General features: G+C 33.3%; 1 protein-coding gene across 2 annotated transcripts in view; it reads right to left on the bottom strand.

Moving 5' to 3' along the window:
- Positions 1-1,946: 1,946 nt before the first annotated feature.
- Positions 1,947-24,239, bottom strand: part of LOC105150876 (uncharacterized) — a 36,857-nt gene continuing 14,564 nt past the window's right edge. Inside the window, exons 2-9 of one of the 2 annotated variants that reach the window (XM_087412314.1) lie at positions 10,293-10,529; positions 9,514-9,626; positions 7,847-7,956; positions 7,641-7,719; positions 6,710-6,846; positions 6,067-6,213; positions 4,031-4,253; positions 1,947-3,489 (exon numbers count right to left, since the gene is read on the bottom strand). In XM_087412314.1, coding sequence (XP_087268440.1) covers positions 3,291-3,489; positions 4,031-4,253; positions 6,067-6,213; positions 6,710-6,846; positions 7,641-7,719; positions 7,847-7,956; positions 9,514-9,626; positions 10,293-10,529 — 1,245 coding nt within the window. In that variant the 3' untranslated portion in view covers positions 1,947-3,290. The remainder of the gene's footprint in view (positions 3,490-4,030; positions 4,254-6,066; positions 6,214-6,709; positions 6,847-7,640; positions 7,720-7,846; positions 7,957-9,513; positions 9,627-10,292; positions 10,530-24,239) is intronic. The other variant, XM_087412315.1, reaches the window with a different exon arrangement.

Genomic DNA, 24,239 nt, shown 5'->3' with positions numbered 1-24,239 from the left:
CATACTCACAAAGTTTTCCTTTCGTTAAAATGAAAAGAAAGTACCACCTGAAAAATCATCCTTTTTTTTTTTTAAATTGTGATCCTTTTGCATTGAACTATCGAATTGTTGTTGCTTTCTCGAGTCGGCCGTTCGCTTTCTCGCCTCGACAAAGGAGAACGTTTCTGGGATTAACAAGCACGATTTAGAGACGTGCAAAAGCCGACGCGAATCCGCGATGTGAGAGCGAGAGGATGTATCTATGATACTACCAATCAAGGCGGTCGGCTTCGGAGACTGTGACAGTACGTCGATCTATTTGAATAGACGCGGTTTTATGGGATAGCAAATATACGCTGTGTATTTTTTTAAACTAATCGTTTTATTCTTAGTAAGAAATATATTCTTAGTAAGAAATAGTTTAAAAGAGATATCAAGGAGATAACGTACCTGCCGTTTAATTAACTATATTACGAGCACATTGATTCTGCGTTTTCTCGTGAGGAAATCTTTTAAAATTCATTGACTCACTCATGGCGTAATGATGAACAGACTGATTTCATCGTCGACGCTTAATCATGATTTATCATTCGCAGGCAATAAGGAATATGGGATACTTCTAATTAATTTTCTGTGTGAAGATAATCTGTGTGCAGATGATATTGTATCGTATTATTAAGGCTAATCAGATTAATTGCAACATCGATACACTGGCACTTTTAATAATGAATCCGGTTATGGAATTATTATAATTAATTATTATAATTAATTATTAGGTATAAGATTAAAGGCAATAATAGCCAATTATTATGTGTTATTTGAAAACGTCATGTCACTTCGGTGACATTATATTTGCACACATTCAGAAAATCATAAAATTCTAATCAAACTTTTTAGAGTAAAGAGTTAAATAATTATACATGCGATAAAATACTATTGTTTTACAAATTACATGTCCAATTTTTAAGGCATGCACTCCTTGCAGGCTGTGCATTACAAATATTTTTACTGTAAATTTCACTAAAGTTTTCTATGCGTTCAAAATAATTTTTAATTGATTTTGCCACATATTTTCTATCGACAATAGTTTTTAAAGATGAAAATCTGAAATGGACATATTTTGATTTAAATATTTACGCATGTTATCGAGTTAATTGTCTAATTAAAAAATTTTTAATTTTGCTAAAAATACTAAAAAAGTAAATTTTGCTAAAAAAAGAAAATTAAAAGATCAATCATGTAGTAATTTTGATTAACAGTTATTTGATAAACTCTTCGAGCAGGTACATCGATCATTGTAAATATTGTAATACTGAAAATTTTTCAGTATTCATGTAGCTAGTAATATCAGTTTTCTCCCCAGTCCCCGTGTAATTATTCATGTAACTAAATACCGTATAAATACTGTCAGTTACCATCCGTAAATATATGAGTTTTCGTGTTTTATATGGAGTATTTAAGCGAGAGTTATATTTGTGTATGCGTAGGGACACATGCAAAGCTGCTGCAGACCACTCATTCGTATTTTATTCTAAAAATGTATTTTTAATAATAAATCGTTTGTAAAAATAGCATTTAATAATTTTACTTAATAATTTTAAATATTATACTTCCAATGTAATTATACTACCATCGTTGCGTTTCTTTAGAAGAAACTTCACTAACCTATTTCTCAATTTTCGCACAAAGACTTCGAGCTGTTCTTAGACGTCTAACTTTAACTACCGTAATTTACTGACTGGATGTGCTAAGAATACTCATTTTGCAAAAAAAAAAAACGTGATGACTCGAAGTCCGCTCACTTAAAATAAGAAGGTAAGTTAGAAGGTCATAACAGGACAGTTGGGTATGAAAGTAGAAAAAGATGTTTCTGGCAGAATAAGAACGTAAAAATGAAATGCGATTCGTAATCGGAATTATCGTTATTAGCTCTAATAACACAAGTCACAATGCTCTCATTCGGCGCATATTATTGAAGCAACGTTTATTATTGTCACATTACCGTAGAATTCGTATAATTTTATGCAAAGATCATAAACTATGATCGTCGACTACATGGAAAAAAATACATAAACTCAAACGTGACTAGCTAGTCCATCGCGGATAGTAACAAAAAAAATGCTCTGAATATTTCTTAAACATTAAATGAACATAACATTATGCATGGATATAAATGAAAGTTGCAGAAAATTCGTAATTATTATCGCAAATTATCTACCCAAGCAGAACAACATGTCACGATAATATCAAAATGACATTAAAATGTCGGAAATGATTGAAAAATAACTTATAGTCATTTCAAAGTCATTTCGACATCATTTTGATATCATAATGATTTGTTGTTCTGTTTGGATATAATAAGTAGAAGAAGCAACGATATTCTATTTTAAAAAATTATAATTTATAAACGTTTCGCATAATTCAAATTACTGCAGATATTTGCCAATAGAAATAAAAGACACATATGTTTTTTAGATTAATGAATTTATGTACAAAAAGCATTTATCTAATATATCTTATTTAAGATCAATACGCAATTTTATAAATTCTAGTGCCTATGCTTATGACTATTATATTATGATACATACGCAGTCTAAAGCACGAGAATCATTCCACGAATGATAAAGCTAAATATAAAAATATCAATGTGTGAATACGTATCGTTTTACGTCGTGCTTATCCGCTAAAAATTTTGCAAAAAAAATTTTGTTTCATCAATATACTTAATCCGCGTTTCCAGTATCTAAGGTGTTCATTGTCGTTGATATTAACAAGTGCAAAAGTATAAAAAAAGATCTATGTGAGAAAAACGGTAAATATGATATACGGTGAAACACGTGTAATACTTGGCATCATACAAATTTCATTGCTGAAAAATTTTCAAAAAGATGTCCAAAAAGATAAATTAAGTATCATTATGTAATATTAAACTTGGCCTATTAACACTTTTTATTATTATTAATTCATTATATTTTAATGTTAAATCAATAGTTTTTTATTTCATGTACGATAAATGTGATAAGTTGACTTTCAGCCAAAAAGCGACAAAATGATTTTTTATCATAAAAAAAAAATGTTAACGCATTGTTCAATATTTTGTTCAGTACTTTAACTTTATATTTCTTATATAATATTTTAAATTCTTCTAAGGTTGCATCGGTTGCGGTTTTACGGTTGAACCGAATGCCTGTCATTCGTGCGGTTGGAATAATGCCATAGCGACGCATATACATAAAATTTGCGTTTAATTAGAGTAATGTTAATGAAGACAATGGAGTTCTAGTTTTTGATAAATGAAGCTAACGGGAACATCACTTCCCGGAGTAGTGTGAACCGATATTGGATGGCGGTCCTCTGTGATGATGATGATGCTTCTGTCCAGGACCGGAATATCTACTTCCTGGTCGAGAGTGCACTATCGCATAATGATCGCTATTCGTCGATATCGACCTCGTGGAGTTCATGGTGGATCCCCCGGAGGCGTATCCTTGCTTTCCGTTTAATGAGTACCTAAACACAAGAAGGATTCGTTCAGGCACGCCATCGCATGCGTCGTGATATATAACATGAGACATTAATTGCCGTGACTCTGCGCACTTAAATATAACTTTACTTATTGTCAGAAAGGTTATGATCAATTTCGCTAGAGAGACTTGAGATTCTTCGATCACATATCCTTAAATTAATTTTTTATGATCAATTATAAAAGAGTAAAGTCATTTAAGTGGCTCAAATCAATTATTGAGAAGCTAATGAAATCACCGTTAGATTAATTCCGAATTGACACGCGCACACACGTACTATATATATTATATATATATGTATATATATATATATATATTATATATATATATAAATTGGCATTTCATCTGACAGCGATTTCATTAGCTTATCAATAAATAATCGATTCGAGCCACTTAAGTGATTATCATGCCGCATGGTGGATAGCGCATGGTTATACAGTGCGTAATCATATATTATTGACGCAATTAATAAAGATACTTTGTCGGCGAGTCACGCGATTCGCTTTAGAGAGGTAATTAAGTCAAACCTCGACCCGTATTGAGAACCGTGCCAGCTGCGGTATGGATCGTAATCCTCAATGATTGACGGCTCCTTCTCGATAATGTCGGTCCGGGTGCAGCTACAGGTCATCGCCGAACACAGGAATATGTTGATAATGAGCATGATGAGGAATAATATTCCGAGTGCCACCGCCAGCCACAGAAGCCACAGCGGGTGCACGCTGCCGTCATCGTGCAATGTTTGTACAACTGGAAAGAAATTACTATGTAATTTTCATATCGCGATAGGCACTCATATATTTCTAAGTTTGTACGTTTTTTACGTGCGTGTAATGGAAATATCATCAGTTACAATATTAGTAAACTCCATTCGTTTAAATAAATAATTCAATGAAAAATAAATAAAAAAAATGTCATATATTGGACGAGGGAAAAAAATCATTTTATAAGTTGGTAAAAAAAGACTTTTTTAGCAAGCCACATATTTTATTTTAAAAAATTGGCAATTACACTATTTGATAGAGCAACGTTTTAGCTTTAAGAATCTGTATTTTTAATTGCAGTACGATTATTTTTAATGGAGTTACGAATAATAAAGTCAGAATTTCTTTTTACTTAATTCGCGAGTAATTCAGGAACAAAAAAATCTTAGAAATATTTTTAAAAAATAATTTTATAGGGAAAGCTTCAAGCTTAGGTGGTCAAAAATTTGCTCAAATTATTTTAGACATACTATAGATCTACAAAGTGAAAAGAAAATTTTTCATTTTTTTCAGCTCATAGTTTTCTATATACAAAAATTATAAAACTCACATAAATTCAAATATAGTAACCATTCAAAAGGGTTTTAAAGATTACAAGCTTTCTAAATTTAAATTTTAATCATTTTTAACGAAGATATTGATGGGGAAAAGTCTTTTTATCAACTTGTAAAAAGACTTTTTTCTTAATATAAAAAGCACGCATAAATATGTATATGATATGAAATAATTTTTCAATGATAAATTCCATTCTTGATAATGTTTTCAACTCTAGTTTCTGTTTTAGTAATTTTAAAACAGTTATTAATAACAACTCTTATTTCTCTCATTAAAACGCATTTATTTGTACGGAATTAAAATAAGAAAATATTCAATTAATTTTTCTATTAAATAATATAATTTTACCGACATAAGTTAACAAGGACATCATTGATGATCGGATGTAAAAATTACAGCAAAAGACCGTAGGATGAACTGACGAAAAAAAGCACAAAGTGTGATATGCGAAATAAGATCACTTATACCAGCTTGAGTGTACATTATAATTTGATGACAGCTTCTGAGCAAGTTGCGTGTCGAAGTGATTCAAATGCGGGTCAGGATAACGAAGAGGGATGACAGGCAACCATTTTATGACGCGCAGGAAGAAGACATAAATGGAATATATATGCAAGAGAAGCAATAAGGGGACAAAGAAAGAAGAAGATCGTGCATGCTTTCCTGACTGGCTACATACTTTTCATGTCACGATGGCTTATCAAAACTAACTGCAAAGGAAAGTGGATGCTACAAGAATTTCAGCGGTAGTTATTCTAATCATTTTCATCGATGTCTTTATCAAATCACTATCTCTGCTTATAGAAATTAGACTGACTTCCGTTTGGAAAAACGCAGCTTCTTTAAAAAAGTGATTAAAAATGCACTTTCACTTGGTACTTTCCAAATAATTACGAGTTATTAAATATTTCTTTATTGACTGCAACATGATGTAGGATGTATTTTTGTAATTTATCGCGTACTATGTATATTATATTTATACATTTTTTATTAGCAAAGAAATTTCTTTAAAAGAGACTAGAGAAAATTAAACTCAATACGAGCCGAAAAGAAAAAGTCAGAATTTTATTAATTGGAAAGAATTTTATTAATTGGAAATTGACTCTTCATTTTTCTTTATAAAGGTAGGAGATGATAAATGAGAATATGTTAGAATATGTAAGAATAATGATGTCTAATAATAACAGAGTGTAACAGTAACAATAACAGTTAATTCACCGATAGCGCACTTCTTATTAGCTTACCTCGTTTTTCGCCTGGTTGGAGGACAAAAACGCTCGTTCCAGCAAGTAGCACTCCTTCTTCACTATTAACACTTTGTCCGTTAGTGGAGGAGCCACCCTTTATCAGCTCTTCTTTGTCTCCTTCGCACATAGGGGTACCGCAACTTCCTAGACACGTACATTTTAATTGCGTTACATTGCAACAAAAACAGTTTCGATCAAGTTCTTGTATATTCGATAAGTAATTATACATCAAGAGAATGGTCCGTGACGTGATCGAGTTTTTATATACTCGATAATAATTATACATGGGGAACTTGTTATGTTAGTTCGAAAGTGTTAATAATTGTGAAAAATAAGAAAAATAAGAAAACAACAGACATATAAAAAGACTACATACATTATACTTTTAAAACACTCTGTGTGCAATTTCATGTTCAGTATGACACTGAAACTAAATCAGTATGTGATGCTAAATATTTTATTTTAAAAGGGTCATAACTTTTACGATTTGAGACATAAAAAGTAATTCCTCATAAAATGAACGAGAATCGCTATCTGCTGTGTAATATCACAACAACGAATCGTAAAAGTTGAATGCCATTTTATAACCCACATTCGTAACCAGATGCTAATGGGAAATCGTTCACCGGATGAGTTTTACCTCTGCACACAGCGATGTCGCATTGGAAATGCACCTCTGAACTGTCGGCAAACCGGAACATGGAAAACAATGTGGCATCCGCTATACCGGTACTTCGGTCATATATGAATTTCGTCATTCGCACTTTCACGGGACAGCTTTGTAATCAAAACAAGTCACAATTAGCGAATCATTTCCATTGTCAAAGGAAGCTACGCTATAAAGCATACTAATATAATAGCAAATTGCGCATCTTCCTTTTAATTTGAGTTACATCTGGTTAATGAAAATAGAATTAAGATTAATTTAAACTCTTAATTGAACGCTTTGTTATCTTCGAAGTTCTAAATCCGCTTCGAATAAAACTTATAAAGAACAGTAACTTGAGTTCTCGTTAGGCATTATGAAGATCTTAGCAATAGAAGTTTTAATGAAAATCATTTAAGAGAATTTTTATTTATCATATCAACTTGAAAATAAATTACAGATAGAAATTAATGAAAATTAAAAATTATGATATACTTTTAACCAAAATTTATATCACATAAATATATAAATACTTTTTTTATATATTTCGACTATAATATTCAAACATCTAATATTTATTCATAGCTTATAAATGTTTACAAAATTGATGAATATAAAATTTGTTAAATTTTATTTATTCAAATTATATATTATTTATCTCCAATTTACAGTCTTTCTAATAAAAGCATGACCTCATAGAACTCTGTTTAAAAATCTTACTCTTTATATCTCAACTTCTTAAATAGCGTCTTTAGAAAGATACAAAAATAAATGTCCGATGATTAATATGTTTTTTGCCTTGTAGAGAATAGCTCTTTTATCTGCTCGTTCAAAAGTTGCTGCAGTAACAATTTTCGAACAGAAGTTTTCCCAGTCACGCTTTTATTAGACAGATCGTATATCAAAGTAATAATTATAGGCTTACCCTTTGTCGTCTATAAGCTGCACGCTGGAATTGAGCTTGTTGAACGCGAAGCAATTCTTGACTCGAATCCCGTACGTTCCTGCAAATTGAATGTTCAACGAAACAGTGTTTCAGACAGCAAGCTCTCACGAAGAAACCGCGGCTAACGGATTTGTCTGTATTATCTGGACGTAAAAGCAAATGACGGAATTGGATAAGATACGAACCGTCTGGGCGTGAAATCTCAGCACGCAGGGTATAGTTGTGACCGTATATAGCTTCCTGTACTCTCATACCTTCATCCAAAAGGCGCAGGGAAACCAACGAAGTTTCATTTCTACGCAAAAAGCGTTGTTCGTGAGCAGGAGTTCTTTTTTTTTTACGTAGCGTATTTTATTATTAGAAACGTGACGTAAGCTTAATCAAAGTTGCGATCAAAGCGAATGGATAAAAGTACAAAAAAGTTATGTCAACAAGTTGATATATCTGGCGATATGCATATGATAAGAAAATCAACGAATCGTGCAGAGTCATGTGTATCGACTATCAAAGTGTCTCGACTCAAGAAAATTTATTCAGAAGGTATATTCTGACAAAGAAACTACTTGTCATTTGTGGGATATCTCATTTGACAATGGACGCATACCAATTGTCAGCCGCATTTTTTCGCTACAGAATAAGAAAAACTTGCGGTAAACCGTAGCGTCGCGAGCATTTTAATTACTGATTCATCGTTCTATTTGTCTAATTTCTTGGATGCCCAATTAAATTTTATTATCTCCAAGGTAGCCTCTTCTCCGACCAGCGTATAATTAAATGACAACATTTTAATGGATAAAATCATCTTTTAATTCTTTTAACTCTAAAGAAACGGTGTCTATTAGATACTTGTTGAATACTTATTACGGAAAATTTTATTATCTTTACTTTAGAAAAAATTTGTAGCCGACTTCTACAACTGTTTTTAAGTTATCGTGGCAAAAACGGAGCAGTACGCAAATCGCGCTTTGCCTTTAAATTTCAATATTGCTTCCATTTTTGTGGACTTTTGCGGCTTATTTTATTCGTAAGGAAGCATTCAAGACATGCTAAAAAGAAAATTTATATATACTTATTCATTTGTCCACAAATGATATTCGAATTTTACATAATTTTTAGCCGTCCAAACCTTTTCATCCCTCTTAAAACTTGTGGTATTCGATATTGTGTAAAGTATCGACAATCTAAATTGATCACTCTTAAGTTGAAATATCTGTACGTACAATCAATATACCGCGCAGACGGAAATATATAGCTGAGTGGTAGCAAACATCAACGTTTGATTAGAAAACACGGAACCGCTAATAACCGATTAAAAGCCTCAAATACATAGTATTTCCCGTTTAGATAGCGCTACTCACGCGTGTCAAGCAGTCACTGATGCGAGATATTTCTATTTCTCGTACGTTTGAAAAACTTAGCATACACGGTTATTTTACGATAGTTTACGGAGAGAGTTCATAAATAAAATAAACCCGCAGCATCAGCTGAAAACTTAATGACGTTTAACTCTTAGTGAATGTAAAAAGTGTATGTATTCGTACGGGAAAGAACTTTATCAAAAAAGTCTTATTTGTAGAAAATAAACATTAATTAGCAACTTTATACAATGAATATCTTTTGAAGCTTCGCGTTTCTGATCTTAGAAGCTGAATTTTTAGATTGTACGAATATTTTTGTGAGTTTGAATAATACAAATTTTCATTTTCGCTTAGTTTTAAGATAATATTTTAAATATAATAGTTTTAAGAAATACATAATTTATTTTTTATGTTCTATTAATAAATTCCTCTATCAAATATTATTTATATCTTATATGATATTTACATTATTTTATAATTAATCTTCAACTTACTTGGCATTTTTGAAACCCGCCTTTCCGCACGTAATGACATAAAACTTGTCATCCGCTAATTCCAGCGTTTTGTGTATCCTAACAGCGATAGGAACGGAACGTTCTTCTGTGTGCTGCAATATATATCGCTATATTTATAAATATAAAATAAGATATAATTCAGCAAAATAACCGCTTATTTGTCAAAAATTATTCATTATTAAAATATTTATTTTAACTTCTACGATTAGTAAAGTTTATAAGAGAACACTTTGTAAACTCAATTATGTATATACATGAATATTTTACGTGTGGAAAGGCTTTAAGTCTTCGGCCACAGAGCGTTACACTTGCAGAACAAATACCTAGGCGGAAAGAGAGGGATTCAAATGCAAATCATAATCTCCATATATCATGAATTCTCACGTTATTCTCGAGGCGTCTTCAGTGGCCGAGTATGTAAATTAGCATACCCGCAACCTTCTCAAAACAATTAATTTTCTGGAAACTCCTCATGTAAATAGACGCGAGTACTAATTTCTCCGTATCTCTCTATGAAACGTGTAAAACGTAAGTACACCTTGTGCGGCGGAACATTCTTTTTTTTTTTTACGAGTAGCAAGCTGCTCAAACGTAAAGAGTTGATTTCTCGAAATTAATACTTAAGTCTCGTAGTACACGTACTATTGTATACAATTGTCAATCAGATTAACAATTTGCGAATCATAGAAATAAACAACAGCTAGATCCATAATTCCGTCGCCCTTGGCGTATGATTTCCATAATCATAGCGGACTCACGTTGTTCACCAGAACTCCGCAGTACTCGGGACTGTCCTGCGACGCAAAAAGATTAATGCCCAGAGTGGCGTGCGTGGTGCCGTTGCCCGATACCATGCACTGCGGGGTCCGATGGTCTCGTGCATGGACTGCGCCTACGAAACTCTGATTGAGATTGACACGAATCGTCATATAGCCGCCCTTGCACGTCGCCGTCACCGTCGGCTGAAATTCCGTGTCCAATAATTGTCCGGCGATCTGCAATCAGAACGAGAACGAGATTTAGATCCGACATTCGGACGAGCGGAGCCAATTATCGCATTCTAGAACAAGTGCGCTCCTCGACACGACTGTGGAAATCTCCTCCTGTATACTCCACGTTAACGATTCGCGCCTGAGGAACATCATCGCCAAGATCGCTCTCCACCTTCGTAAATATTTAAATCAGGGTCAGTACGCCAACAACATCGACTAACTAACTTCGGTTGGCGATTGCTGGTACCATTCCAAATGCCGTAACTATAATATCGATTGAGTAAAACGATCTCGGGTTGACAGCTAACCGGGTCTTAATGTGTACTTGAACGTAAAAAAATATATATATATATAACACCAACAATCTTCGGTAGCCGTACATTCTCCAGTATGAAGGTAAAACCTGTTAGAATTCGCCTGTCATTTTTGCTGCCGCAAAATACCATTTGCAACGAAACGTTTAATCAAGTCCTTTTTTTTTTGCGAAAACCGCAAAAATACAGGAATTCCCCTTTACTTCGAATTGCTATATCGGCCGTGAAACGAGGCGTATCTGCATTCTTTGTAACACTGTTTGCCAGGTTGTTCTCGCATGATATCAGGCTGTGTAAGACTCGAAGCGATCTCCACCCCCGTTACTATCCCGCTAAGGAGCACTCGACGAACGCAGACCAATGATATTTCCTCGGGCCGGATCGCCGACTTAATGTACGAGTAAACTTGGACCGGTCTGGGCGGTAGCTATCGGCCCACGCTAACTTTCAATTTCAACTTTCATGCGGCTGATCCGTTTTGTAACGCGGATAACGCACGTTCGTACCGTCAGGAACGCGTGATGAGACGTGTATCCGTGACACAATCTTGATATTAATCTCGAATTGATATACATCGTCGAGTGAATGTAAATATGACAGTTACAGCGTAATGAGAGTGACGACACTGCATTAATTTCACGATCAATTTTGGTATTTGTATATTAAAAATTATATTACGCATGTCAAAACTAGAAGTGCTAAACTAAAAAATGATTTTCTTGTAACGAGACATCGATAAAAGTATTCTATGTTGAAAGTTAAATTTAAAGTTTTTAATTTAAATTGAATTTCCAAGATAAAAATGCATATGTAATAAAATTTTATTATTATTAAATTATTGTTAATCCTCTATCGATTATATGGAACTTTGCACTTTTTATGTTGAGTTCAGTACAGATTTTTATTATTCCAGATTGTATAAAAATGAAAAGAAATTCTTGTATAGTAAAAATCATTTTGTATTTTTGTTAGAAACGATTCAAGTTCTTGTTAAAATTTGTGTTAAATTCTTAATATATTCAAGTGTCAATTTAACATAATATGATTAAGATATTTAAATTTCTTGTATTAAACTGATTTTTAACATTTTTTAAATTCAATATGTTAAAATTACATATCTTATGAATAAGTGAATAAATAATATAAAATAAAAATGTGTTTTGAAATGTAAATTTTAAGATGAATGAATAAAATACGTGTTAAGTTAATATAATACAAATGTTAATTTTACTAAAAAAAAATATACTTCCACAGTTTGCGTACAAAGTGTGTCAATGTTATATTTTCTGCATTAATTTTTTTTATATAATTATACATTTATGTTATTTTCTAATATATCATGAACTTGTGTTAAATTAACACAAAAAATTTAAATTTGGGATACGTAAAGTGTGTTGAATGTAACACAAATTTTCGAATAATATACTAGTGAAAACTTTAAGAACAAGTTTTTACCATCATAGAAGTCGGATTGTATTTTATTTTATTTTTTTAGAGATTTAATATCTACCAGAAAGTTAAAATATCAATTGTGCTTTCAAAGTCCAACTTGAATGAAGCGGACAAAAAGTTAAATATTCAGATCTTAATAAAAAATGTCAAAAAAAATTGTCAAATATTGAAAATGTCAAAACTATCGAACTGTAATCTTTTGTAGAAATTAACATTAATTTACTTCCTATGTATTAAGTGCATAGCACAATTCTATCAGCTCTAGCAACATCGCCCGGGGCTTGAGAGGCAAGACAAAGATCCGCATGTAAGCGTTCGGCAAGGACACGACGAGTCCTAAATGCTCCGACGTTATTCGAGGAAGAGGCTCTCGCAACAATCGTTAGTCTTTCATTCGCGAGTGAACTGCTCGCCGAAGAAGAAAGGCGGCTTAGCGGTCCTCGATTAGTGGCGGATGCTTTGTCTACGTGTGCGATGACAGGTATACGATAGCGAATGGAGAGAATCGTGGTCGCCGTTGGGCAAGACCTTGCGAGCCATATCCTATGGCGGTCCACAACGTATGACATTATATGCGCGTATAATTTAATAGCGTTCATTGTTACTCGAACCGCTTGTTCGTCTGAACGGAAATTGTGCGACTGTTATGTGATATCCCGAAATACGTATCACGGAAAAAAAAGACACAGCTGAAAACTTCACTGATTCAGCAAATCCAGCAAGTCATAATGTACAGTCAATTTTTTATATGTTAAAGTAGCAAAGTTGACAGCTCAATAACATTAACGATTTGTTAAACTATCAAATCTTTTTAGTTATAGATGTTGAATTCGCGTAGTAAGTTACAAGTTTGCTGTACCGCCCAATTAATTTTTTTTCCGTGTAGTGTTTACGTAAAGACAGTACATATCTATCTTTTAACTCGAATGTATTAATATCATGTACTGCTTGAATGAACATAAAAGGTCAGTACGATTATAACGGATGTATGACCGATACGCCAGATTATTGTGCAAAATATTCATCTTCCTATTATACAGTGCATGTTATCTCCAAGTTTCAATCATTAATACAACATTGAATAAATGATATGAATTATTATTATTATTAATTCATCATTCACACTTGATTAATTCATATAAATCATACAAATCATATAAATCATTTTTAAAATTCAAATTTGTTAAAAATATAATATAATTTTTATTTTTAAAAATAATTTATATATATTAAATCTTATAAAAAAAAACTAAATTTTTATTTACTAAGAAAAATATATATTATTATAAATGTAAACGAAGATACTTTAAAGAAATTTCCAAGAACTTTTGTATGATACAAAAACATGAATATCTTGTACGATTTCTCAGATGTCGTTATTTAATTCGAGTATTGTCAACACTCGAAATAAAATCTGAATTTGATGTTCATATTAATATCAACACGCTAACTTCGAAAGCAACCGTAGCTTGAAATATGATAATAGTTAAACGTACAATGTATTCGCGTACTTCGCGACTTGCTATTGTACGACATTTAATCGGCAAAACGTAGGAATGCATGCTCAAACTTCCTGCAATATCCATATCATGCACGATGAATATTCGCTCGATCGCGAATAAATAATTTAATGCAATAATGTGCATTATGCACGGTTACATAAAGTTATAGTCGATGCAACGGCAAGCCATGGTCGGAAACATCAGTTCCGCCTGTTAAACTAGACTCTTATCCTCCCCATCTGTAGTATTCCGTATTATAAATATCGTGTGTGCGCCAATTATTGTCTAGCGGCCAAACAGCTTATCCTGGACACGCGGTAACCTTCTGTCTTTCAACCGCTATCCACTCCAACGTTCTTTCATAAAAACCCGAGGCATGAATGGATAAGCTTAAAATAACATGCAAAATGACATCACGTAATCGCAACGCAACTACAACAGGAGACCGCATTAGTCGTCAGCGAGTCAATCGAATAAATGTGCCACGCCAGATTCCGCTCGAAACTGGTCTGACAAAAATCGACGGCACGTGAAAATATCGTAAGGAATGCGAATGTCAGTGGCTCCCAATCTCTCGTATAATTCCGTTAAAGTCGTAGGACTGTTTTGGGGCAGACAATAATCACGCGACAAAGAGAAATATGAGACTCGACGTGGAAGACTCGAGAGGAGACTCGGGAGAGAGAAAGTTTAATACATATAATAATATAAATTTTATTTAAATAAGCAAAACTAATACAAAACAATTAAAATAAAATAAAATAAAACAAACGTTTCAACTCCAATCGAGTCATTTTCAATGCATCAATCTTACAATAATATAAATATCGTTCTAAATTAAAAATTCGTACATAATCTTACAATATTCTTACAATTCCTTAACATAAAATTTCTTCTTTCTGTGGAATACGCTGCGAGTCATTTTTATCAAGAATTAATCAAGAGTTAATTCTTAGAATAAGAATATTGTAAGATTATGTACGAATTTTTAATTTAGAACGATATTTATATTATTGTAAGATTGCATTGAAAATGACTCGATTGAAGTTGAAACGTTTGTTTTATTTTATTTTATTTTAATTGTTTTGTATTAGTTTTGCTTATTTAAATTATAATTCTTTTTTACGTTATTGGCTCTTTGCCCTTCTCTTATACTATCTTTCGTTTATAAGTACAGAGCCTTTTTTATTACTTTTAATAAATTTTATTAATGAATTATTGCAAGCATTGCGAGCACGAAGGCAACAACGCTTTTAAGATACACCCAACGACATCGTGGCCGATCGCGATAAGCGTGGTTATACAACGCAAACAACGACGCGGGACGCGGGAACTTGTTTGGTACAACAATTGCGATCGGGCCGGCAATTAATAATTCGCCGGGAGGTTTGCGGCGCGAGCGTTATCGCGTATCGACGCCGCACGTGCAATAAATTGATAACTTTTTTCGCCGTGCGGCTCTAATGCGCGCGTGCAAAAATTCACGCGTGGATAACGGCAATGCATCAAGATTTAATCCCGCCGCTCTCGTGGCCGCAATGTTTCAGCGCATTCCGAGCGCACACACCCAGTGCGCGCGAACCGCAGAAACAGGAACAGCAGGATTGTTTCTCTCCCCGTCGGATTGGCAATCGGAGACTTTCGGCTGTCGGCGACGTGTCTTCCGATAAATAAGGGCAGATACGCAACAGGATGCAAGGGACAAGGAGAAAGGCGAGCAAGAGAGCGTTCGTACTTCGACTATAGCATTTGTAAATTTTAAATATTCTGCGTTTTTGTATTTATATTTCAGTATTTTTGTAAATATCATTGAGATAATAAGTTTTAGAAAGGAAAGGTTCAATACGAGTTTAAAATTATATTGAATTGATTTTTTTTATCGGTGAGAAACTATTTCGTTATTTTATTAACCCTGAGGTCTCAATTATCATGCTTGACTCTATTAGTAGTAACAACAATAAGATAACAACTACAAGAAGCAATTTATCAGAAAATAAGTGCGAAAGGTGAAACAAATGTTGCGTGTCGGAGAGCATAGAAGGTTCCGATAATCCCGTTAATACGTAATCGGCTTGAAATAAATTATAAAGTATAACAAATTATAAATCTAAACAAATATCTTATACTGTAGTTTTAATTTCATGCATTGGTATAAATTCCGTATTCTTGACATCTATGTAGTAATATATGCATATAATATTCAATATATAAAATATAATGGTAATCAATATGGCCATTGCAAATGTTCGTTTCATACACTTTTTCGCATTCCACGATACATTTTCTCTCGCGATAATTATCGCTGTTAATAAAGATAACTTCAATAAAGTACGTTATCTCTTAATGAGCGCAGTTAATTACCATTAGAAATGTTGGATAATCGAATGCGATAAATCACTCTGTAACACGGAACGTTGGCCTTTGTACTTTTTGAAACCATCCAGTAGCATGTTTGAACGGTTCATTTATATCCTTTTAATCTCCAATTGATTTATAGTAACTCACTGTCACTTAAATTAGATTTAGTTGCTAATTGATATCGGAAATCGCTTAAAAATTTCTTTAATTGGTATTCGCAGATCCAGTGTACTTTAAAATAAGTATCTTTGCTTAAAGTTAACGTAATTAATCTACCGGCAACTAGAATCTTTAAAAGCATCATCGATATTTTCATTGCGAATTTTGGCAGATAAATTTAAATCTGTAAAAAATAAGTAAAATAAAATCTAACTTCTATGATGATAAAAACTGAAAAACTTGTTAAAATTTTGACAAATATATCAGAACCTTTTTAGATTTTTATATAATCTGGAGCAATAAAAAAATTTGCTATTTCTCGAAGAGAACTCCTATTACTGACAAAAGAGTTAAAATTTATGTTGCCGCTGAGAAAATTAAACAATTTTTTTGAAAATCAAAATCTGAAGAATAAAATTGTGTATAATCTTAAAATTATGTAAGGTTGTAAAAAATATTTGTTGTAACAATTTTTTACAATAAATTTAGGAAAATGTCCAGATCTACTGGATCCGTCGATATTGATCAAGATTAATATTTTTTTTCAAAATTATTTTTTCTTCCTGGATTGTTATACTACATTCTAGAGGTCATTCACCTCTCAGCCATTCATCCGAACCGAGGACTGGAAAATAGATTCAAGGATTCTCCTCGCAACTAACTCAACGAAGGACAAGGATGAGATGTAGGACAGCCTATTGCAAATGCTGATAGTTATCACTAGTCACGTTTAGCATTGAACAGATCGAATTTATCAGGGGAAGGGAGGAGGACTAGCGATTGTGTTTTACCCGCGACATAACGAGAATAGTAAACGAAAGTTGCATCGAATGGTATCGCGTGTGAGGCGCAGCACGTGTGAGGTGCGGTGCAAGCGAAGCTACAAAGGCACGAGGAAGTCACGTCCTCGAAGAACAATGCAGCCGCGTCATTCTCGCAAAACGCGGGAAATAGTATGAGTATCCACGTTACACAATTGTCTTTCCTGATTCAGCAAGATTCCTACAGCGGCTATTAATAATTATTGTTTACACCAATCCTTCGTTCCTTCTGAAAGCTCTTCGATGTTCATTTGTTAGAAGACAAGCAAAAGAGTACAATTACAGTCGAGGATCATTTTTTCCTTAATTAAGACACGCTATTAGTCATAGTCATCATGGACAGTATAGACATAGACATAGAATCTTATTTTATGTACAATATATGATGAACACGATGATTGGTGTCTATGATGTTCTATTGATGTCTAGCAAGAAATTAATAAAAATTTTTTAGGTCTGAGAAAAAATGTAAATACTCTTAAGAATGTTTGAATGAACTGTGCATTATCAGTTAAAAGTATCAATTAAAAAAGCCAATATCAATATTATACCTAAAATTAAACGAAATAAACAAAACAAATAAGTTGATTTAAAAAATATTTTGCTGAAGTTTTAGGTAAATAACTTTTAAATAAATAAGTGAATCCAAATGAACTCTTGTACGAATAATATTATTAAAGTTTTATTAATATTTATAAAAAATTTCATTTAATTCGTAATCTTATGACTTCAAATTTATAAATAAACTACAAACGTGATTTTATACAAGAATCAAGGCAAACCAAAAATTAAATAATTTTTAAACTAATAAGAGAATTATGCTCAAATTTTTCACAGATACAAACGTAATAATAAAACAATCTGTAATACGTTTTTATATTTTTAATAATGCTTTGAGATATATCACGTACATCCTTTAAAAAAAGAGGAAAGACTACAATATAGATAATAAGCTTCAAATTGCAATAATATAAATATGTTTAACTAAATTATAGGAATCAATAGTATAATCAAGCATTTAATACCGAAGTAATTCGTGTGAAGTGTTCTTAAATTATTTCGAAAGCAAAATTATCGTGTCAATTTGCTTTTTCCCTCGACAATATTGGTTTAATAAGCGGGCATTGATTTATTATTTTATGAAAGTTATAATTACGCTCTTCTTACAAGATAGCCTATCCATATCTATAAATTACTTACATAAATATAATTTCATGATTTGCGGAAAGTTCTACGTGAGTCATTATTTCAAATAAACCGCTACCAGTGCGAGATAAAACGTGGTGATTTATCTGCTTGGTATACGTAGATATATAATGCTTTAATGTCATTCATATCTTTTCTCGCCGCAACTCGGAGCACCGATCGTAAATAATTGCGCTATAGTAACGATCGTGTTATTCATTTTGCGCGTACGGCACACAGGTACGCTCTTCAATAATTGAGAGGGCAATTACTCGTGTCACAGTATACGCGGTTGAATGTCATTGTATCTCGTCGGATGCGAGAGGATACGATATATGCAACGCGTCGTCGGCACGAAAGAGCATTCTTCGCCCGGAGGCTGCGTGCCCGCCTTCGAATTATCTCGCGAAGAAAAAGGAAGCCGAAGTCAAAACGTATGTTATTGACCCTGGCTCGTTCGGGTTCCTTCGTCTAACCACTCGTCTCATCCTTTTTTAGCGCACGGTCGCTGTAACCGAACCCTGCGGCATTTTTGCCAGAAGTGCATCGTTCACAGTGTATGCAATTTACGACCATCGCCATCTCGCCATCGCCATCGCATCGCATCGTATCGCATCGCATCGCATCGCCAGCTTCGCGTTCTGAGTTTTACGGTTCGCCGCGTCCTTCGAAAAATACCTCTTTATGCAATAATGAGATAATTACGTTTGTTACGTTTGCACGAATGCGCAGAGTGTCCCCCGTGGTTGCCCACTTTCTCTCGACCGCGAAAACCGGCATTGCCCGACCAGAGAAGGCATGTTGTAATAATGTTCAGACTATTGATGGTTCTCGAGTTATCTGTGTATAAAATTGTAATTTCTCTTTTAATTGCATTCTCTCTTTTCCTCTCACATATATTTTATAAACTATATATAAAGAACAAAGTATACCGAATATTATTTATGGAATTATATTGTAAATTTCAATATATAAAATAATGATTATTTTACAAAAAAAAATGATTATATGCGGTTTATTGTCAATCATTTGGAAATTTACGAGAGTAGTAAATTAACATATAAGAGGGGCATTATGCTTTCAAATAGAAAATTAAAAGAAGTTTAATTACGAATCTCGATACGCGTGGTGTTAGAAATTAATCGTACGAAATATAGTCCGAAGGAATAATTAATAAGCCTGCGCTGCGTTATCAGATCATGCAACGTGCGTCAATTAATTATTAAATTTCTGCAGTATCTGATGGGCACTCGCGTTTCATCTCCTCCCACTTTTGCGAGGGCAATCTCTCGAAACCCGAAAGCGTGCAAGTGAAAGCGGAATATTTACCATGTCGCATTAAATTCATCTTTAAATTTATCCACCGAAGAAAAAGTGGGCGAAAGAGAACATTGAAAAGCTCGCATTCGCAGCGGAGAAAATAATTTTCCACTTTACGTCACGAAGAGATAGCTATGGCATCACCAGGGAATCGCGAGAGAAATGGACGGCTTTTACATGAAAAGAATTCCTCTCATAAATGTTCCGAGTTGCAAACATTTTGAGAATTCTTATACACTGAAAATATTTGCAATATCTTCGTCTTACTGCATTACGTCTTAAAAAGAAAGTTATCTAGCTAAAGTTGATTTTTCTTTAGTTCTAAGAAATTTCTATTTGCTGCTGCAATTTTTAACATCGCATATTTACACAGTTTACAATATGCATAACTGTGCATTTTAAAAGATAAAATTATTAAATTGTTATACATACACATTGAGAAAAAAATTTATTAAATTTTAATATAAATATTTTTTTAAATACTTCTAGCGGAATATTTATTAAATACAAGAACCATTAGTTTGATTTAACTTTTCATTTTTTCCATTTATCTAAATATTTATTTACCGTAAGTAAATATTCCGCTAAGACTTTTAACAAAAATATTTGTTAAAATTTAATAATTTTTCTCTCAGTGTACACAGAAAGAATGATCTCGCTGAAATATCTAACAATTTGAGATACAGATGTAAAAATAATTTTGTTAGACCATTAAAATAATTCCGTAAGTCACTCAAATTGATTGTTAAAGTGTAAAAGTTTTGTAACATTATTCATCTTAAAATTCCTACTTAATTATTTTGATGATTCGATACAATTATTTTCAGATCTGTATCTAGTTAAGTTTTCAAATACTTCAGTAAAATAGATTTTTTCCATGTAGTACACTGAAAGAAAAAATTGGTTGCTGCAACAATTTAGATAGTAAAATATGGCATAGCATTTTTAATCGGTTGCAGCAATCAGTTTTTGGTTGTAACATCAAATTTTTAGTTGCATTAGCCTATCAGCAATGTCAGTATATGTGATTTCGATTGCCATATTTTACTATCTGAATTGTTAGCAATCAATCTTTTCTTTTAGTATATATATATATATATATATATATATATATAATTTGTATGAAATCATTAAATTTTATTAAATTCACAAAAATTGATATTTAATATCTATATTTATCTATGTATAAAAAAATATACTAAATTATTCCATTAATAATTAAATTTTAATGAAAGAGCCAATTAATCTGTCCACTTTAAAAACAGTAAATTATTCTTACGGCACAAAATTGCTATAACATTCTTCTCTCAAGAGAAAACTTTAGAAGCCTGTTTCTCAGTTATGATATAAAGACGTCTGGACCTTTAATATAAAGGCCGTTTAATTAATAAACTAACTGGGAAAGATTAAACCGCGCGAGTTGATCTCGCACAACTAGCTCGAAAAGCGGGATGGCCAAACGATATCGTTTTGCGCGTGTTATCTCCGCGTGTTATCGACGATCTCTCGCGCGTTCATAGGATGACGGCGCGCATCCGGAGAGTAGGAAATCCTACTTCGCGATGCTGCTCCTCGGCTCCTTTGTCCTCGCATTCCCGGCGCGCGTCATTTACGGCCGTATGTTTGCCCGACTTGATAATCTAAGAAGGAACGTATTAACCGAAACGTAACGACCGAGAAAGAAAATAATTTCTCAGCCCTACGCGCGCTGCAATTTCGTAGGCGCGCATAAATCTCACTCTTCCACGCAATATTTGTTTTTCGAGTGTACATTATGCGTCGGGCCAAGGGTCGCGCCTGCCTACACGCGAAACATTTTATAGAAGAGATGAAACAATGCGCGCAATTTCAAATAAAACATTAAATAGACACAAGTAACGGATCATAGTTTATAATTATATAACTTTTAGATATATTATTACAATAGACGAGAGAATATAAAGTGTTGCTTAAATAAAAAAGAGAGATATAAATCTAATATTTCAAACAAAGAAGTGTTACTTCTTTGTTTAAAATAGTATAATAAATTCTACTAGCTAAATTTTTAAAGATAATTTAACTGGCATAAACAGTCTGTTTAGATACCATGAAGCGCAATAAAAATTATAGCCAATTGTTCGAGAAATAATGCGAAACGCGCACACGTTTTGTGATCATCGCGGATACCTGTGTGTGTGTGTGTGTGTATGTGTATATAGATGTGTCATTGAATGGCGAAAGTAAATCGCATTAAATTATTGCGAATATATATATATATATATACATATATATACGGGACGAGGATGGCAATACTTATTACCTTCACCACCTGCGTCGAAATCGATAGAGGGATAGAATAATGCACGGCGTTCGAGCAGGTGGATATTACGGTCCTGCGGGCGCGCGCAAACGTTCTCCACAGTATACTTATCTACTTAGAATATTTATTATTCCCGCGACTGGAATTTTCATTGTAACAACATTGGAAACGAGCCGCCCGAGACCGCGTCGTGATGGATTCAGATACGCTCGAATGGTCGAAGCTACACAGATCGCGTGTACTTCTGGGAACAACATAATTTAAGAACAAATCGTTTCCCGCCCGAGCCGATTTTACAGTCCCGTAAGGAATGATAAAGAGCGCAATGCTCCGGTAGCAACGTGTTTGCATAATGACACAAGAATAGATACTGCTTTACAGTTATTCTGTCCAAATTGCTCGTGATACTGACAATAAATTCAATGGAAAAGTATTAATTCAATTCATTTCACGTTCATATATTTCTTTACCGCAAATCATATTGTTCACTGTATAATTAGAAATTATAGATTTCTCTTGACATATAATAATTTAAATATAAGTAAAAATATGAATTCAATGGAAAAGTTATTTATTAATTTAATTGATTTCACATTAATACATTTCGCATAACGCAAATTGTTTTATTTACTGCATAATTAAAAATTATAGATTTTTTTCTTGATAATTGTTACTAAAAGTACATAATGAAGGAATTCTGAGAAATTAGTATTTTCACGAAGTTGCACTTAAATCTCTTTTAAAATGATATACCTAATTCCATCGTTATTTCAATGGGAAATCATCTTTGAGATTCGACACAGATTCTCGGTCTTAAACGGAAATTATCTTACGGCCAAAAACGGAAATTATCTTGCCGCCACGATCCGTAGTATCGTCAACGGTATACGCAAATTGCCGCGCGCAAATAAGGAGCAACCCTGGAATTTTGCTCTTGTGCAATCGTTTCTTTAACGGGACGTTCTTGCGCATCGAAAAAGATGGCTTGTACGCATGCGAGCCTTTCCATTCATGGTATGTTACGACCGCAGCTACGTAAACCTCACGGAGAAAAGTGAAAGTACACGATGTTAAAAAAAAAATCCGATGAGAAGCCGACAATCTCATCGAGATGATTTTACTGCCATCAATGTGCTTGTTTCGACATCTTTTTATGTAAACTCTGAATCCTGCCTTTCCTTTTTCCAATCGCAGTACAATAATTGCAACGCAATGATAGTTCGATGTGTTCAAATAGTAAAAAGTAAAAAACCTGTCTAAGATGTTTATTGAACTATCATGTACTTTAACAATCTAGAATTGCGATATTACTGTTGCGAAGCGCAGCAAGAATAATTTTGTTCAAGTAGGTGCAAAGTCTAAGAGATTTTTCTTATTTTCAATATTAATGTCATAAATCACGAGGGAAGGTCAGCTCTTTCGTTGTTGAGAAAAGCAGCTCTTATTCTTCTCGTATTCAGAAGCGACAATGGTTCTTCCAGGCAGACTCTTAACTCGTCTGGTCCTCCTGATGCGCGAGCCTCTCGTCCTTTGTGGTCTCGCTACAACGCCTCGACTTCCAGATAGGATTCATACACGCCCGCGATTTTACGACAATGCCATTTCGTGAGCGCGGCATGGCACGCATCCACGTGTTGCGTTATACACGTCTCCTGCGCGTGTGCATTCCGCACAGCGTGAAGAACGTTTCAATAATTTTGCCTCGCCATCACTGCGAAGGTACGTGAGCCTGCCACGCTGATACGTGCAACATTGTTGTGAGAAGGCGGACAATATCCTTCACGGAAACCACTGTGCAAAATAGTCTTAAGATAATGATAGAAATTTTCAAGAGTATTGTTAGAGTAATTTAGTATCCTATAGTTTCTTAAATTGTAAACGTTTTTATACTTTAAAGAAACTTATTATTAATTAATTTCGAAAATAATAATTTCGGAGAGCTCGATTTTTTTGCAATTCTTCGGATTTGAAATTCTAGAAATTCCCGAAATATTTTAATTAATGACACCTTTCCTAACACAAAAGATATACGTAATATCTCAGGATTTGGAAATGATTGTTTGCTCGTTAAAAGCAGTTTTAAGATTCTTATTAACATTAAATTATTAATATTTTTATAAGATGTTGATTAGTATCAATATTATTAAATTACTTGTCTATGTAGTATGTAATATTTCTACTCTAGTTTCATACATGATTTTTCAAGATTAAAACAGACGCGCGGTTTATAGAATTAGATAGATGTATGTATCAATTCACACTTCACATATTTAAGCACTTAATTAGATAAATTATTTGGTTTA

Source organism: Acromyrmex echinatior, chromosome 13 (genome assembly GCF_024713525.1).
Source record: "Acromyrmex echinatior isolate Ae372 chromosome 13, ASM2471352v2, whole genome shotgun sequence".
NCBI classification, from domain to species: domain Eukaryota; kingdom Metazoa; phylum Arthropoda; class Insecta; order Hymenoptera; family Formicidae; genus Acromyrmex; species Acromyrmex echinatior.
Note: the sequence above shows the minus strand (reverse complement) of the source record. Positions and strands in the feature narration are given on the sequence as shown.